The sequence below is a fragment of the Solea senegalensis genome, linkage group LG11 (assembly GCF_019176455.1).
Source record: "Solea senegalensis isolate Sse05_10M linkage group LG11, IFAPA_SoseM_1, whole genome shotgun sequence".
In the NCBI taxonomy this organism is placed as follows: domain Eukaryota; kingdom Metazoa; phylum Chordata; class Actinopteri; order Pleuronectiformes; family Soleidae; genus Solea; species Solea senegalensis.
In genome coordinates, this window is record NC_058031.1 from 285,322 (window position 1) to 300,304 (window position 14,983).

The 14,983-nt window shown below is 40.2% G+C and overlaps 1 protein-coding gene across 1 annotated transcript in view; it reads right to left on the reverse strand.

Moving 5' to 3' along the window:
* ntsr1 (neurotensin receptor 1 (high affinity)) overlaps positions 1–14,983 on the reverse strand; it is a 46,993-nt gene that overhangs the window by 23,583 nt on the left and 8,427 nt on the right. Inside the window, exon 2 of the mRNA XM_044038928.1 lies at positions 1,926–2,127. Coding sequence (XP_043894863.1) covers positions 1,926–2,127 — 202 coding nt within the window. The remainder of the gene's footprint in view (positions 1–1,925; positions 2,128–14,983) is intronic.

Sequence of the window (14,983 nt, forward strand, 5' to 3'; positions counted from 1 at the left end):
GTCCTTATGTTAGAGTAAGATGGAACATTGCTTCGTTCCAGCATTTCAACATTCAATAATGGAAGCTGGTGGTACATGTTTGTGTGGCAGTGGCAGTTTATAAAGCAGTCACATTGTCCCACGTTGTAACCATTCATTTGGAGGGCAACATGAACTTGTCAGATCATTATAACACATCTGACAATTATGTAAATGTTTAGTGTTTATAATCAAGGCTGTTACAACAGCCGCATAGTAATAGAACACCAACTAGAAATGAGATGGAATTAAGAATTAATATTACATCTGCCCTGAAACACATATAAAAGTCAAAAAAGAAAAGACCTGACATCAAAACAAAAAAAAAAGAGTACAAAAGAGACAGTTCTCATCAAGATACACGACAATCCACTTTGTATTTTCAAAAGTTAATTTGAGTCAAAGTTACAGCTCGTGTTTACTCCTCAGTTTGGCAGAAAAACAAAAACAAAGAAAAGCAGAAAACAAATCAGAGAAGTGTTGTGTGCGTTTGTTTGTGGATACAATGATGATCAGCTGCAGCTCATAGATCATTCTCCTTTGAGTCACCACTACATCACTGACAGTGATAATGATGATTAATGTTGTGGTTTCAAGTATTTTCTACATTTGAATAAGAGTGAAGTGCAGAGCAGTGACAGTTTAATGGATTTGACTTATAAATGTCCTGAAATCTTTCCTCTGTGTGTGAGTGTGTGTGTGTGTGTGTGTATGTGGGGATGGGGGAGATTGAAATGTTCATATATTTAAAATGACTACCCTTTGCAAAGTCCTGTCCCCTCTTAGTTACTGTTGCTAAGTCCATCAAGCTTTCTGAGCCAACATGGTGCTCCCACTGCTGCTAAATGCACACCATGGAGAAATCCACACAAGCTGACCGAACAATCTGTTTACGTACATGTTAAAAGTCCGATTTTAGTCAGACTAAGACAATAATTTGAGTTTTCAAATGTCATGTAAAGTCTGACTAAGACTACCTTCAATTTAGTTGGACTAACGTGTTTACATGACATTAAGAACATCTAACTATCATACCTGGGTAATGCTATTCATAGTCCGATTACTCCTGCATGTACTGTATATTCAAGAGGCGGGTCTTAGAGGAAGGGCATGGCATCGCATTGGTGACTCAACATCATGCTGTCCATCAGCCTTAGGCAACCTGCCCAATCCTCCCAAAACTAACTAATGTTCTGCTGTTAAATCTGGGGTCTAGAAGTCTGGGAAAGCTATAGAAATAGAAGCTTAAAGCAGTAAATCCCTCAAATAAATAAGACTCTATCATTACAAATCTTTACCATTGCAGGATCATTGAAAGGGCTCTTGGGACTTTGTCCATGTCAGACAATGGCCTGTGACCAGCTTCCTCAGGGGATATTGTAAGGGTCAGTGCAGGAATATAGTTTTCCAGGACTGTGACTATCAACCATCTGGCCCATGATTTGTGAAAGAGATGTATCTTTATTCCCGGCAAGAAAACAGTCCTGTTCCTGGTGGGTATTAGCTTCCCCCAGAGTCTTCATTCATGTGACAGGAAATGTATGGAAACATTGTTATGGACATGCACTTCAAGGAATCTGAGGAATCTCAGCAGTCATGCCTGGTGGAAATAGCTCCCTAACGCCAAGTTGCCATGTCAGATCATAAAACTGCTGGTCAGTTCATACTCCTCGTCCTAACTTTACCACACAATCAGGTCAAGGTCAATCAAACAAGTTCCATCTTTGAACCTCTCACGGTACGATGTAGGACAACCATGTAGGAGCCAAAATCAAAGAAATCACCATGATCGTACCACGTTCATTTGAGACAACCCAAAATCGTACTCAGTATGTCATTTTTTAGTCGATTCACTGATGCTCATATGAGCTTTGCATTGCGCTTTGTGTGTGTGTGTGAATACTTACTGAGAACAAGTACTCCATGGCGAAGTGACTGAGCACGGTTGGGCTCCACTGTGACGTTGAGCGTGGTGGGATTTCCTCCGACGATGCAAACTCGGTTGTCTTGCTCTGCCTCACGGAACATCCGCAGCAGCTGATTGGCTATGACCCCATTCAGCACAGATATGGCCACCATGGGAACCACGAAGGACAGAAAGGCATTTACCTGTTCAGGGAGGGAGAGGCACAGAAGACTGTTTAGGACAGTCAACACACACTGATCGAGATCAGAAAGTATGTAAGAATTTCCACTGTTTTTATCTTGATCTTCTCATAATGCTACAAAATCAAATCAAAGTTAAGGAACAAGTGCAAATTAAACTCAAGTGATTGAATTGCCACAAATTTGAGCTGAATCTACAAAATATGAGACAGAATATGTGTATTGCTCAACTACTATGAAACATGCACTGGGGTAAACAGCTGTTGGTGCTACTTGTCTCAAGTGTTTATCTCTGCCTCATTGTTTTTGTCTCAGGCGGTTTGAATTGTCAAATGCCTTGCACTATTTACAGGCCTGTTATTTCCACTGCAGTTTATTTGCGTGAACGTGTGCCAACAACAGGTGGATGGAAATGCACAGGCAGAAATTGTCTGAGAACAGGTGGAAATTGAGTATCGTCTTGATTGTCTCATTTCCCTTTTACTTTTAAACTCAGAAAAAACTGAGGTTATTATACTTGGCCCTAAACACCTCAGAGAAGAACCTTGGAGTTACTTTTGACCAGGAAATGTCTTTTGATTCACACATAAAACTAATTTCCAGAACAGCCTTCTTCCACCTGTGGAACATTATGAAAATTAGAAACATTCTGTCTTTACAGGATGCTGAAAAACTAGTTCATGCTTTTGTTACATCTAGATTAGATTACTGTAACTCCTTATTATCAGGATGTTCTAACAAGTCTGTTAGAATCCTTCAGTTAATTCAAAATGCTGCAGCACGAGTTCTGACAGGAACTAGAAAGAGAGACCACATAACTCCAGTGTTAGCTTCTCTACACTGGCTCCCCGTACAGTTTAGAATTAAATTTAAAATCCTCCTCACGTACAAAGCACTTAATGGTCAGGCCCCTTCATACCTGAAAGACCTAGTCTTACCCTATCACCCTAATAGAACACTTAGGTCACAAAATAGAGGATTCAAAAAGGAAAAATCTTAAGTAGGATCGGACACTCGGTAAGTGATAGAGAGATGAGACTAGTGGGCAAAATTGTGAAGCAGGAGAAACAGGGAAACATGTAATAGTGCAAGAAAGAGCAAATTGAGGCAGTACATTTTATTCTTTTAAGGGAAAACCTTTTTGCAACCAAGATAAGTCCTACTTTCATTACAATAATTTAGCACACACAAGTGAAAAAAATTGATCAAAGGGATGCTTTTTGCGAGAATCATTTTCTTCACACTGCTGATCAAAACAAAACAAAGAGGGAAGAGAAGTGAAGTGAAGAGTGACCATTAATGAGAGAGAAAACGAGAGTGAGATGTGACAGACATGAGTTACTAGAGATGACTTTCTATTTATATTATAAATGATGAGAAGTGATACAAAAAAATGCTTAAAGGGGACATATTATGCAAAATCAACTTTTTAACCATTACAATACTTATATTTAGGACTCTGGAGGCCCTACCAGTCGCCAAAGTGTGGAAAAAGAATGCTCTGCTGTTAATTTCATTTTAAGATCGACGTCAGAGGTTATAATCACTGTCGTTACCTTACAAAGTCCAAGTTTTTCCTTCACAACAACTGACAGAAAGTAAGTGAGCTGGCTTATATTCGTCACGTTAGTGGCACTTTATAACTGGCATTAAGGTCCTGGTATACTTCCACGATATCCACGCAGCATGTGTGTGGATATCGTGGACCTGGTTTATCTGTCTGTATGTCTATTAAGAAACGACGTATGTGAATGAGGTGTTAAAATCCCTTCTCCAGCCAGCAGGAGCGCTGCTGAGTATGAGCTTTAACACTCACACACTTCCAAGTCCCCACTTTGCTTAATATTCGTTTAATATTCATATTAAAAATTCTTAGACATGATTATAGATTGATTTAAAGCATAACAAAGAGGGGACCTAAAAAATGTCCCCTGTTCAACGTGGAGTCCCCTCTTTGTGAGTGTGTAACGACGTCAAAGTCCCCTGTTCTACTGGTTCACTGGCCAAGTACACGCACACACACGCAGACACACACATTTGCAGCTCTGCTGTTTTTCTTGGGGATAATCACGGTTGAAAAATGTTAATGGCTTTAATGAACAGCCTGGATGACTTCAGAGGGTCCCCTGCCTCCAAGTCATTGATGACTGATTAGAGTTGAAGTACAGCAGAGGGAAAAGCAAGAAGGCAAATGCCGGCTTAACAGCGAGACAAAATCCCCATCTCTAGTCGAAAGGAATTAAAAAAATAGATGAAAAGCAGCCAAAAAAGTGGGTAAGATATTAGTGATGGTTGAGTGGAGGAGGAAAGGGCGACACACTGGGAAAATAACAAAAAGTTATGACTCCAGTTAAGTTTTGAAGGTGTTAGGTCAAGAACATATTAAAATTAAAATGTTCTTTGCCTTCACAAGTTAAATTACAAAGGGTTTACTTAACTGACCTCTGCCAGAGCATCTGCTGCAGTACAATAATGAAATTGACAGCCCATGTTTCTCCTTTATCTTCTTTTTCGAGCATCACAATTGGCTGCTTGTGGAATGTGACTGTTCAAACTTGTTGATCGTGTTTTGTTTGTGGACACAGATCGGCATCAGTGCTTAAACTCGTGCAGTACCTTTGCCACTTTTATTAAAGGGAAGCACATGCATTTGTTTGTGATGGCTCCAAAATCACTATTTTGTGTCTCGTACCAATACCGATATGCCAACCTTGACTTGAACCAGCATAGTGTTTTGATTTTGTGGCTTGTAGGGCTTTAAAATGCCAGTGGAGTGTGGGTGACAAGCTTATCTGCAGCAGAACAGTGTGTTTTTAAACCAAAAGGGAGTCGTGAGTACAGGAGCCAGAACAAGCTGAAAAGAAAATCGTTTTACAGGCAAGACTTAAATTGATTTTGGTAATTATTTTACCAGTTTAATAGATTGGAGATCTAAAACAGGGATGGTGCCCGGATTAAAGCGGACAGTTGTCACTAATCAATCATTTCAAATAACCTTTCAACAGAATGCACATCAAAATGTGCCATTGTCACAAGTCGACTCAAAATGGCAGCCCATGTAAACGAAGCCAATATTCTTATTCATATATTAAAACTGAAAACTCAAACCCAACAGTCAGTCAGTCAGTCATCATCTAACCGCTTTATCCTCCACCAGAGGGTCGCGGGGGATGCATCGGGCGATAGGCGGGGTACACCCTGGACAGTTTACCAGTCCATCGCAGGGCCACACACAACTAGAGACAAACAACCATTCACTCTCACAATCACTCCTATGGTCAATTTAGAGTGTCCAATTTACCTAATCCCCACATTGCATGTTTTTGGACTGTGGGAGGAAGCCGGAGAACCCGGAGAGAACCCACGCACACACGGGGAGAACATGCAAACTCCATGCAGAAAGGCCCTTGTTCCAACCGGGGCTCGAACCTGGGTCTTCTCGCTGCAAGGCGAGAGTGCTAACCACTACACCACCGTGTGGCCCCAAACCCAACAGTATAAAACATATTTCTGAGTAGTATATTCAATCTCTGCCAATACATTGGACACAGAGGGACTCATCAACTTGCTCTTGGCGATGATAATGTGAAACAGAGGATACTCGGAACCTGAAGGACTCTTCTGGTTTGCTCTGTCAGCCAAACTGTGTGGCAGGCAGGGCTTTGATCAGGGAGATAAACAAGAACAAAAAAAAGAACCCCAACAATATTAATGGTGAAAGACAGGCTCTGCTCATCAGCTGGTTGATACCATCATTATATGGAGGGGTGAGGGGCGTCAAGCAGTGGCAGGGAGAGTAAGACCACTCACGACTGAGGGAGGGATGCGGCAGCAAAAACAGAGAGGTGCTCGAAACTCTTTGATCATGACAATGACCTGTTCATGAATGGTCCATCAAAGGCTGAGATTTAAACCTCATTGAATCGGGGGTGGGAGGGGCTAAAGATCGCAGTTTCATTACAACACTTATGTGAGATTATCTGTGAGGGAGAATCAGAGGAAGAAAAGGTGGTTATCGAATCACCTAAACGAGCTACAATTGTGTCAGTGCTGCTACCAGCTGAGCATGTTTGATTTACAACAAAGTCTTCCACCCAAAATAGATTAACCGCCAGTGCGCTGTAAGGGACAGTCATTTTCTTAATGCATGAGGTGCAGGTGATGGCACGGAGCCACTGTATGCAGCTTTTGCCTCCAGCTCGGCTCCCCGAGCTTTAGCTCATTTTGAAATTCCACATTTATTATTCACTCACTGCTTTGGAGGGATCCAAGCCAGTCTCCTGGGAGTAAGTTTAAGACTGGACGATAATGCATTCTCCAGTGCCAATATTTAATGGTAGCCCTCTGCAGTAGCATATCATTGATTTCCTATCAACTGAGAGCAAGGACTCACAGATGGGTTGAGTACTTTCCAGCCTTTCACATAAAAGGTCCATTATACAATATGTCACAGGGTTTATCTGCAAAAAGTAATTACACTAGCCATACGTAAGTTTGAGTAAGTGTAAAGATCATTTGTGGAACGCAGTGAACTCGTGGGTGATGTCACTTCCGATCTAAATGTAACACAGCATTTGCTTTACGGAGGCCATCATGTTTCTAAAAGCAGCTTCAATGGACAAACCAGCTTACGACAAAGAAAGTAGGAAACGAGAGAGTGGAGAGAATTGTGAAAGTTAATTTATCATTGTGCAGAGGAGTCCTCTGTTTGTTGCACTGTGCAGACTCACCATTGAATGTCAATAATTCTTACCCAATTAACTGTGAATTATTATGTTATATATAATATAATATAATATAATATAATATAATATAATATAATATAATATATTATATGTAAAAGGCTGTCTCATGTCACCAATTCTTACAAACTGGATCTTTAAACATAAGTTACTATATGTGAAAGAATGTGGTTCGTCTTCAAGTAAAACATGTTGATAGAGGCATCATTTGAGCCTCTGTTTCCAGTATGTGTAGAGTAAATGGTTTTCTTTGATTAATGGTGGATGCTCCACTCCAGATCTATGTATGTATAGTGCTGGGAAGTGTATTGCCTTCCTTGTCACTTATCATAAAGCCAAGAAGAAGAAAAGAATGTATTGCTCTCAGCCAAGAGACTAAAAGCACACATCATATAAGTCAGAATGCTGCTTTAAGATCATGGCATCTGGAGTGTCATTATGTGCAATTCATTTTGTTTTTTCGTGCTGAAATGATAACCTGACTTGTCAGGTCCTTTAATTAGACTACCTGTGGTTTGTCCGGCTTTTCCTTTCGGTCCACTGGCTGGTTTCAGGTGCTTCTCTCACAGCATGGGTTCACTGTGTGAACACTGTGCCATGCCACTCTCTCCTCTTTCAAGCTCCCATGAAGGGATCAGATTTTCTTCAAAGAGCTTGTTGAGAACTCAAATATTAAGTAAAAAAAACACACCCTCATCCACACCAGATTTTGTTGTAACCCTCCAAAACAAACAATTTGTAAAACACTCCCACTGCGCACAGTGATTGGCTGAGGTGACAAGGCTGCAGAGGAGACCGATGTTTCTAGTGATACATCTGTCACATTTTTACAGATATCGCTCACATTTCATATCCAAACACCGCCGGCACTGCACACACTGGTAGCCTTAGTAAATCGTGTTTTTGGACAGTTATATCATCGACAAACGGATGTTCTTTGTATTTATTTACAGTATATGACGATCTATCTTTGTATTTTCGGCTGAAAGCGGTTCACACAAATCCAGATATTCTGCTTTAAAAGGTCCTCTGTGTGAGAATAACTGAAGATTTGTGACATTTAATGTGAAACAAAATATAATAAGCCTCAATCACTTAGTATAAATCTAATTTGTCACACGCTTGTCCCCTCTCTGCAGTTTGGACACTGCCGCATCTCTTTTTTTCTCTCTATATAAAGACAAGTTTGATGATTTATGAGCGATGTCCGACTAAAGGTGAAAAACAGGAGAATGAGAAGACATGATGAAGCAACAGAGGTGGAAGTGTGTCCTAAAGAGAGATGATGACGAAGGCAGGGGAAAAAAAGAAGTAACTGAGTTGGTAATCCTGTTGATTACCAACTGAAGTAGGTGTTTTAGTCTAAAGCCTTTCCATTATATAAAAACTGCATTGATTTGACGTGCACCAGCTTTGGCAACAATAACACATTATTGTGTTTAATAATTCATCATCCACACCCTTACGGTCACCAGTAATCAGAGTGTCACTGACAGCCTCATCAATGTTTATATGAGAGAACTAGAGAGACGCGATGAAAGAGTGCAACAGAAAAGATGAAGAGATTAAAGCTGTTGTTGTCAAACAGGCACAAACTAATTATTATCACCATCATACCTGAAGCAACAAATTGCACTTGTCAGATTGAGTGTTTACATTTTTGCCGCTGTGTCATTTCTACGACTGCATTAAAAGCGAGAGATTTGAGCGCTTGTTCCTGAACCTGACCTTCTGTTTGGATAGATAATAGAAATACGCAGCTACATATGCTCTCTGGCCACTTGTATAGGTCCACCTCCACAACTGCTGAGCTGTTTCTATGTGTTTTATGTGTAAGTAAAGAGAGGAATGAAAAACAAGAGTCTAATTTGTATGGATGCTCATATTTGGCCAATAAAACCAATGCTGGCTGACTTTAATTTTCAAAATTAAATCGACTTCAAACCAAGAATTGGTTGATTCTCCGCACCCCGAGCTGGACTCGATGGATGCAGTATGTGTTGCACCATCTCAGCCTTGAGAAACTGAGACTTAAATGCATGGCTCCTTGGCCACATTTGCAAACGTTTGGCAGCCGCTCACATACTACATCAAAGACAAGCTCCTAACTCCCTCACCTCATCTCATTTGAATGTATGTGTTTTTGACTGAGAACAGTACCATACCTTGGTCGGCGGGTGAGGGCCACAACGAACAATGAGAGTGAGTGCCAACAGACAACATTGGCAGGCTGCTGTTAGCTGGCATGTTCTTCTTAGTGGTAGAGTGCTTAGACTACGTCTAATACTGTGGTGCTAATGGCTGCTGATTGTTTGTATGTGTAAAAATCATTTCCAGGTTCTCTTCCATGGCCGCTTACTTTCTATTTCCAAAAAAACAATTAAAAAACAAAACTTAAACCAGAGCACAGCAGAAAACACATGACTCAAATAATCCAGCATGACCCAGGCAAAATATAAGAAATGAAATACAACCCCCTAGTTGTTGGGGGAAAACTCACAAATACAAAGGAGATACGGCTCCTACAGTGCTATTTAAAATTGCCTCAACTTCCGTGGGATATTTATGCAGGTTGCAATAGTGACATTTTTCTGTCACCCAATCCAGCCTAGCTTTGCTGTACCATTTTACTGGAAGGGGTGCCATAAAATGCATACCGTATTGTACCAGACTGAAGTGCTCCACTGGATGGAAACACAGCTCTAGAGTTTGTTTCTTTTCTATTCTGTCCTGTCCAACCTTAATGGTTGTAAGAATCCATTTAAAGTACGGGTGGATATTCAGAAAATCTGCAATTGGAATGTAAAACATGAAAACAATAATGTTTTTTCCAAAGCTGATGTTGAGTAGTTGTGATGGTCTGCCCTGTGGCAAACACGTTCAACTGGAGTGTCCCATAAAACAGACGACTGGGAATAGAAAACCCAGTTTCTATAGGTCTACAATTTGACTCAAACAAACAAACAGCTACTTGAAAGATGTTCCATGATACAATCAAAACCATTGAGAAAACATATGTACAAGATCATGCATGGGTGTACTTGGTAATCAAGATTACAGGGCGCTTGATTGACTATGAATAATGAGCGTAGAGGCCGATGTGGCTCTTTTGATGATGCAGCGCCAGACTAAACAATTACAGGAGATGAGAGCAAAAAAACCTCTTGAGTGTCTGCAGCTCTTTCTCGCCCCCGCCTTCATGCCCGGCAGATTTTTCAGTGACTGGAGTTTTTGTTGGAAACACTCTCTGTCTGTTAGTTTGGAGAATGGAGATGGGATTTGCTTTCCCTTCACTTCACGGTTTACATTTCACCCCGTCTTTGAGCTCTTAGACACTGCTCGCATGCACACACACACACACACACACACACACACAGACCAGACCTCTGTCTGCTCCTCTTCGTGTTGTGATAGCTCTTCTTCACACCTTCTTCAGATGTTGCCCTCACACAGCGCTCTTCACCTATACTTGGCAGTTCTTCTGGGACACGATTGATGTTTGGTCAGTGTTGACTTACTTTCGTGTGCTGATATTGTTTGTTCAGTTGCAGTTTGTCATGAAGTGTTACAGCTCTTCTTTACTGAGCTCAACCCCAACAGAAATGGCTGTCACGTGTATTAAATATTCAGTTAAATATCCAGCAAACAACCAGGGAGTCATTAACTGCAAATGATTTTCAGCCAAGTATTAAAAGAAGCTTTTAATTTATCATGATTTGAGTTTTTGTCCCATTATTTCCGAGCTCCGGAAAATGGACAATCATGTATTAAAAATGCTTATAATTTCTCAGTGGTCAATGCAATTATTTTGTTCAATCCCTTGAATGAAAGCGGAGAGTCCACCCTTAATCGCATCTTGAGTGTTTCATTTCCACTTCATTGTGGTGGTGATGACAGATGACAAAATGTGTCTTTGTCCAAATATATATGGACTTCACTGTAAATACTGTATACTCTGGTGATGATAAAAGCTTAAAGTTCCATTATGTGTCTAATGTATAACATTAAAGAGGGTTTATTGGCAACATTTGATTAATTAAAATAAAAGTACTTTGGTTTTTGTGCCAAACTGTGTCTTGCTGCAAAGGTAAGATTGCCAACAACTGCACCAACCGTGCGGCCCCTTTGAAGTGAAATCCTACTACACATCTTTCAGGAGGGGTAAGGCGGAGAAGTCCTCTGTTTGTTAAAATCTGTAGTTTTACCATTAGATTAGCACTATAGTTATATTCGTTTTAAATACATTACAAGTGCAAATGTGTGAAAAAGACTGAGAACTATGAATTACGGAGCTACAGAGTTAAACCAATAAACAGCTGTTATTCACCCTTAAGTTCAGAATTTCTTGTGCAGAACTGTTGAATTTTGGTCTAAAATGAAAGTTGAAGTGACAAACAGCAAATTTATGAAATACGTATGCTTGTGTTTTTGCTGCAGCTGCTGGTTCAGTAACAAAACAATCCCACTCTGGATTAAGCAAATGTAAAAATATGTTTTATAAACTAAATATATATAATATTTTAAAAGGTCAGACGTGTCCAGGATGTACCCTGTCTTTTGCCCTATATCAGCTGAGATTGGCACGACCCACATGTGGAGGATAATGTGATAGAAAACAGCTGAATGGATGGATTTCAAAGGTCATAAGACATTCAGGCAGATTTCAAAGGAGTCACCGTTTTGTTTTGCAATCTGCAGTCTCACCATTAGATTCATACATTCACTACTTTTACTGGCTTTACTAGTTGAACATTTTAACTAACTATGTGGGTAGAAATTTACAGTACAGGAACAACATAATACAAGTATGGTGCATGTATGGAAACACTTATAATACTGAGGGAACATCATGGTAATGTAATGTTAATTGTAAAGCAGTTTTCAGCTTTAAAGCGTTTGTATTGCATGAATATTGTCGTTCTTAGGGTCATAGGTTTATAATGGATAAGTTAAAATTCATCCTCTCTTGTGTCCCACACACATTTACATTGCTATTACCAAGCTATTATGTAATATTATTATAAAACAACAACAAAAATGTTATAATAATAATAATAGCATAATTACTGCTTTGTGATGTTAAATGTTTAACTCACTGACACGCTCTCCTAATATTTATGCACTAAAAATGGCAGTGTGAGTATGGAAGCAGAGTCAATTGTGAGACGGCAATAAAACCTCTGATTGCAGAGCAGTTCATCTTTGTTTGTCCAACTGAAACTAGGTAACCAGTCAAAGCAAAACCACTATACACAAAATACAATGCAAACATGGAAGCTCAGTCTGCCAATGTTTAACAATTTGTTATGTAGCTCCTGTCGTATGAAGACGACACACGGTAGAAGGTTTAGTCCACAGGTGTAATAATTCAGTTTGTCTATCTCTAACAGATGAATCAAAATGAATCATGTGGTTGACTGAAATTTCATTTGTACAAGGTGTCTGGACTCATACCCATTGTTTAGTGTAGTTTTATTGGCGGTAGAAAGCGGTGTGTTTATATCCTTGCTTACACAACAGTAACAGAATGTTTAAGATTTCATTGGCGACATAAAATGCTCCCCCCTCTCTCTCTCTCCCTCTCGCTGTCTCTGTGTCTTCTTTGCACAGATTCACTCAGAATGTCCGTGCTGAGGCAATGAAATAGAGAAGAAAATACAAAACCAATTTACCCCCAAATAGCAGAAAAACATTACCACTCATTCAATAGATTCCTCGTTCCTTGGAGGGTCCACTCCGAGGTTCACTGTGTGACTCTACATCACTGCCGTCAGAGCACCAGCAGGAAGTCTCTCTCTGTTTTTCTTTCTCATTTCAAACATTATGTCCTATACAAGTCCTCTTAAAAGGGACATACGAGGATGTCTTCATTGGTTCTCTTCTTTTCTTTTCCCCAGGAAACATGAGGCTTGTTCAGTGAAACCTTAATGGAACCTTACTACAAAAGAGAATGGTGCCGCGCTCAGGTAATTTAATTTGAAAGAAAAAAACAACCAATAGCAAGAAACAAATCAAAGCAAAAAATAGCATTTCTCAAAAGCAGACCTCGGAAATTCAAAAAACCCTGCAGTAGAGTGTGTTGTTGAGGTTAATCTCTGCTTGTCTACACGCTGCCGTGTCCCGGGACACAATTGCTGGTGGTGGCTGTGCCAGTAGCATGATAAGATGTGGGATAGATAAATCGCTGCTAAAACACTGCCCAGCCGAAGAAGTCACAAACTGCACAGCACAATATTTTGCTTAGTGCCTATTGTTCAAAGCCAGTGGACAGTGTCATGATGTGCGGTTGCATCAGTTGGTCAGGTCGAGGTTAATTAAATTTATCTTTATCAAATAAAGAGGTCAGCTGAATGAACACGTGTGTGTGTGTGTGGCCGCTGGCATCGTGAGAGGTGTTTAGTGATAGCTTCCATGTGCCAAAACAGAGCAGAGGACGACTGTGCCTGGTACGTTTCCACCTTCAGTGTTTGACAGACATCCTCACACACTCAGACTCTTCTGCATTTATGTGACGATAAATCACCAGATTATATTTTTATTGGTGGATTCAACAACCCCTGTTACGAGTTGAGTCTGAATTTAAACTCGGAAGATCTGAAAGTGGCTCTTGAAAATGACTACAATGAAAATCAGCAATATTATATGCTTAGAGCAGGTCTCTGATTATACCTCTGACTCCATGTTGCGCTTGTGTATAGGTTGGTTGCTTTTTTTGTGCTGCACTTTTTTAAGTAATTTGCTTCTAAACTGTTTTTTCATTGTTCCTGCAACAGAGACAATAAAGATCAGATACGTTTTCAACAGCCTGTTCTCAAATCTACAGACACTTCAGAACCAGGTTATTCAAATGATTCTGTATGTGCATATTCAATTTAGAAAATCCCAATCACACACTGATATTGTACAATCACAACTCGTATCACCTTGGTCCACCTGTAATTGTATTCACCTCTGTGACCTCTGAACTTCTGTGACCACGATTGCATAAGCAAGTCTCATCAGGTCAGTTAGCGGCTATACTTGGTCGCTTTCCTGTTTTCCTGTTTTCGTTTTGATTTTGTGAAGCACAGGACAGTTTTTATTGCTATACACTGTGAGAAAAACTTACAATCTACTATTTATTTATGCACATAAACGTTTGTAATTATTCACTTTATTCTTTTGGACTGTGTGTGGACAGGGATTTGGGTTTGGAGGCCCGGTTTTTCTTGGATACAAGTGACGGGTTCAAGGATAAAAAGGTTCAGAACCATCGCTTTAGAGGACAATGAGTCTGCCGAAAAAAAGCGATGCTGCAACTATACAATGGTTAGCCTGATGCTAACTGAAAGTTTAAGACAAGTCAGCAGATGTAACTGCAATAGCTTGGGCTTATGTTCTGTACTCAGTGTCTTTGAATGCAGAGCAGAACATTGTGTATGAGCGGAATTAGCTCGGTTGCACCTTCCTTTGTTGCTAAAGCCAGGCATGACTGAGGGTTAACATTGTCTCTGTGTCACAGGAGGACAAGAGCCACAGAGGAGAAAGGAATGAACAAACAAAAGGAATAGTAACAGGTTTACATAAAAAGAGTTAATGAGCTGTGGAGACACGTTGTGTCAGCCGTGAGCACCTGGTGGACAGGAAGGGGTATGAATAATATGAATAATACAGAAGACACAGAGACGATGTCATGTTTTCTCCTTGACACAGAGAGGATCTTCCAGTGCAAGTTAATAAAGCTCTTAATGAGAATGACGAACCTGACCTAACAAATTGCACTAAGTGTTCACACACTGTTTACAGCCAGAGAGCCCGTTTATCTTTTCCTCTGGCACACTGCTCCTGTAATTGTCCTGACCTGGTTGTTCATATCCAAACAACCATCTATCCCATTTTCTGCAGGGGGAAAACTCTAAACCATCACATCACGCTGATAATATTTAGCCCAGAGTCTGTGCACAGGCTGCATGTCGTGATGTTTTATCACCTCCAACACAAACTCTTGTCTACAGCAGTGTCATCTGTGACATGCCAGAACAGGCGAACAGAAGAACAATTTTTTCCACACAGTTTTCCCAAACCAAAATAATTAAGATTACAATATTTCTCGGAGAAAATGGCAAAAAAAGAAAACG